The sequence below is a fragment of the Batrachochytrium dendrobatidis genome, assembly GCF_000203795.2.
Source record: "Batrachochytrium dendrobatidis JAM81 unplaced genomic scaffold BATDEscaffold_55, whole genome shotgun sequence".
Lineage (NCBI taxonomy): Eukaryota > Fungi > Chytridiomycota > Chytridiomycetes > Rhizophydiales > Batrachochytrium > Batrachochytrium dendrobatidis.
In genome coordinates, this window is record NW_006281138.1 from 4,221 (window position 1) to 8,266 (window position 4,046).

General features: G+C 38.1%; 1 protein-coding gene across 1 annotated transcript; it reads left to right on the forward strand.

Annotated features, from left to right (window-relative positions):
- Nucleotides 1-337: 337 nt before the first annotated feature.
- On the forward strand, nucleotides 338-2,692 carry BATDEDRAFT_28829 (uncharacterized protein; the record flags this gene model as incomplete). The annotated part of the gene is made up of 4 exons (XM_006683221.1): nucleotides 338-650; nucleotides 722-1,737; nucleotides 1,881-2,509; nucleotides 2,659-2,692. 4 exons carry the CDS (start codon nucleotides 338-340, stop codon nucleotides 2,690-2,692), a joined length of 1,992 nt encoding a protein of 663 aa, XP_006683284.1.
- Between the last annotated feature and the right edge of the window lie 1,354 nt (nucleotides 2,693-4,046).

Sequence of the window (4,046 nt, forward strand, 5' to 3'; positions counted from 1 at the left end):
GTAACATATTTACTAATCCAACAATTGACTGATTAACAATAATTAAATATTAAAATGTTGAATAAAAGACTCGAGTCATTATATGAATGACGTAATCAATTGTTGAGTTGAATTGACACTCGATTGAACAATACAAATAATCACATGACAAATGTTTAAACACTATTCAAAGTGTGAATTTGTTTCACATTGTTTCAAACAATTAAATTTTGGATTTAAAGTCCAATTTTTTCTTTTCTTTTCTTTCTTTTCTTTTCTTCATTTCACTTCATTCTATTCTATTCCATTTCCTTTTACTCTTTCTTCTACTCTATTCCTTTTATTTCAGTAAACTCTAATGGAAAACATGAAATTCTACATTCAATATCTGGACTACCAGCCAGTTGGTTTGAGAACTCATATTCTCAACACCAATACTTTTGTCTGGCTTCAAACCCTGTTTACTGTTGGTGACTTGGTTGCAGCAGTCAAACAAGCACTTCCATCAAAACTTGGTGCTATTCCTGTTGACGAGCTCACCATCCATTATGTGGTGGATGGTCCAGCCATTGCTGGGGATGTGCTCCTGACCTCCATTCAGGAACCGGTTGGTTCCTACAACCAACCGCTTGTCATCAAGTCCAGCAGTCGTATGGCTGGTCAAACTCAAGGTATTGTACTTTTATGAAATCAACCATATTATGGATAGTCAAACTCATTATTGTATTTTCATCAACAATAGACACTGTCATGAACATTGAAGGCCCTAATCCAGAAGCCGTTTACAAAAATCTTCATCAACTGATAAGCTTGGATGAAAACAAAACTGTTTTTTCCACTCAAGACTCGATGGAGAACATTGCTTTGGACCAAGGAATCCTAAACCTTGATATTCAAGGCATTGACGGCGTTCCCAATTTCCTGTACTCGGAAAAGATATATTCCGACGAAAAGGAAATTGGGATCGAAATGCCGGTCGACAGGCTGTGCAAGATCAAAGGCAGAAGCATTGCCATGATCGGTGTCAGTGGATGCGGAAAGACAAGAACCTGCTACGATCTATGTCGACGTAGTTGGGGACTGTATTTCGACTGCTCGATTGATTCTGATTTCACTGCGATGACTGAGAAGTTGGCACAGTTGGCACCTGCCAAAAAGACGGACAAGAATCAAGCAGTCTTTGAATACCAATCTAAAAGACTGATCCAGTGTTTGATTTCTGCTCGTATTTTTGTTCTGAAAACACTCCGTGAAACAAATCCCGATCTCAAGCCTTTTACATGGTTATGCATTCAAACAAGTATACAAACTGGTGTACTCTTTTGTAAAATATTCAAACATCTATCTAAGCTTCCTTGGTCTGCGTTTGGTAAAGTCTATCAAGAGTTGAAATCATGGTTCCTAAAAGACGGTCGTGTTATATTTGACGAATCGCAACATATGCTAAATCTTTTAAAGTCGGGCTATCGTTCAACAAAACCACATCAACAATCCACCACTGCTGGACAATTTGATTCTCCTCGGTCGCTGTTTTCGTTTTTGACCAGAACTATTATCCAAGATGACTTCAACAATATATGGCGCGGAACACAAATGCGGATCTGCATTATGGATTTGACATACTCTGCTGCTGAACTCAAACCAGATAATATGTTGATATTCACCGACTTCAACTACTTGAAATCGTCTGATATTTTCAAACTACTATCGATGTGTCAAAGAATATTGACCTTCAAGAAATCTCACAGTCTCTTCAAGGTCGCCCGAGGCTTCTTACTTCGTTCCTACACAAATTGGTCGACTCGACTGATATCGATGGCTGTTATCGTGGTTATATAAAAGAAATGACAACAAAATCTGGCATGTATTCGCCCCATTCATCATTTTACTGTTTCTGGGAGGACCGAATTGGCCGGGTTATCGAATCCATTGAAAAGGCTAACTCTTGTCCCGTTAAAATCAAATCGGTATCGGAGATACTTGTCAAATTGTGTATCTCGTTTTTGTTTGGTGATGGCTCGAGTATGTCGTATTCGCCAGAGCTTGATTTGGTTCAAACAGGTCTTGTAATGGTTTCAAAAGTGATTGACGGATGGCACGCTAGAATGACAGAACCCATTGTTCTTACTGCAGGATTAAACTATTTGGCAGACAAAAAGACTTCAGTATTAATGGACTACTTTGCCAATCAACTGTTTTCACCTGTAAAAGCACCAAACTTGTCACGTTCAGAAAGGGGACATATGATGGAGTATGTAATTGCTCTCCGATTCATACAAGGCTGGTGGTTACAACCTGAGCTGAGAGAGTATCTACCTCGATGGGCTATAGATTTGAATATCAAAAGACCTACTGGAATGGTTGATTGTCGCACCAATGAATCGAATGTCAATATGTTTGTACAACAACTTCGTAGAACCAACTTTCCGCATATTGTTTTTCCACCGGCCAATGCTGGACCTGATTTGCGATACTCGGTTTTCAGCTGCAATATCAAAACGACATCAACGCGAAGCTCCGATTCAGCAATGTACGTTGGCGTTAATGAATGCAGGAAGAATATTGAAACAATGGATCCTAAAAATTGGTACAAGTCGCAGATCCCAGTCCAAGATCAATGCAGAGTGAAAATCAATGAGTTACGATTTATTCATATGCGATTTGAATTGCCATATACAGCGCCATCAATGAAATCTGGTTTCAAAAGTGGTGAGGACGGAGACAATTACATAATATGTGTCGATCTGGATTCTGATTTTGCGACTCATTTTTTTGGTGATTCTTTTGTGGACCAGTACAAACAGTTTATCAAATCTCAGTTACCGAATAAATAAAATGTGCATTGGCTTACATTATTGTCATTTAAAACATAATATTGTGAATTTAGGACATGAATTTGTCAATGATTGTCAACTTCATGTATACATATTGATGTGGAGTGAACCAGCAACATGCAGTATTGCTGTGTGAACAAGGTGTATATCCTGATTGAACTACCAACAATGGCTATTGTACACATAGTCACCCAATATCCTGTCAATTGTGATTGTGATTGTATTCCACATCCAATTATAGATTGTAATCAGTCACAATTGCCGTGTTTGATCAAGTAATGGTTTTACATTGATCATGATACCATACATCACGATATTGCCAGATCACTGCACACAAGTCATGATCAATACAAATACATTACTGATTGACACCATAAATGCAGTCAGGCAGCACAATACTGTTGGGATTGAGAGTTCTAGTGTTTCAAGCATAGTGTTGACACCATTGTGACAACCATTACCATTAGTGTAAAAGCTATATGATGTAAAACGACATACACCATATCAACTATAATATGATCAGTGATATATTTTATCGCATAAATAACCAGTTTTGTTACTATATATATTCAGTCCATAATTTGTTACTACACGATGTTTGCTTATTCACATTATGAATATCTGTATATATTGTATCATTGTTTGGCCATTTGATTTGCGTTTGGTGTTTCTGTTGGTGACGTGATTGATCCATACGTTGCAGCCTCCATTGCAATTGATTTAATGTCATGCAATAATCAAATGGCTTTTGAGTTCGAGTCAACCCGAGTCGGATCGAGTTGAGTGAAACAGTTTGTAATTCCAGATTATCATGGTTTGTATTCAATCTATGTGATGATATATACATGGAGCTTACACACGGTTTGACCACACGAGACAGCGACTGTGGTACGGTATCCAATGCCAGCAATATCCCGTTATTGTGAGACATTATATATTGCTGCCATTCAACAATAACATGTGTGTATATATGCGATTTGAATAAATGATCGTGTTACAACCCCTGACTATCCAAGTACATATTTGAATTGGCATCTGGAACTTGGTTGCAGGACTATCAGTCTATGCATATTTGCATGTATAGTTGCCAGTTTATGCTCCAAATTCAGTGACAGATAATCCACCAACGCTGTGTAGGTAGATTGCAATATTTGGGGTGTTTTCAATGCATTTTGTCCAGTAGTGTCTGGGATACGCACTGTCGAGTTATTGTGATGCCACATCATGGTTGTA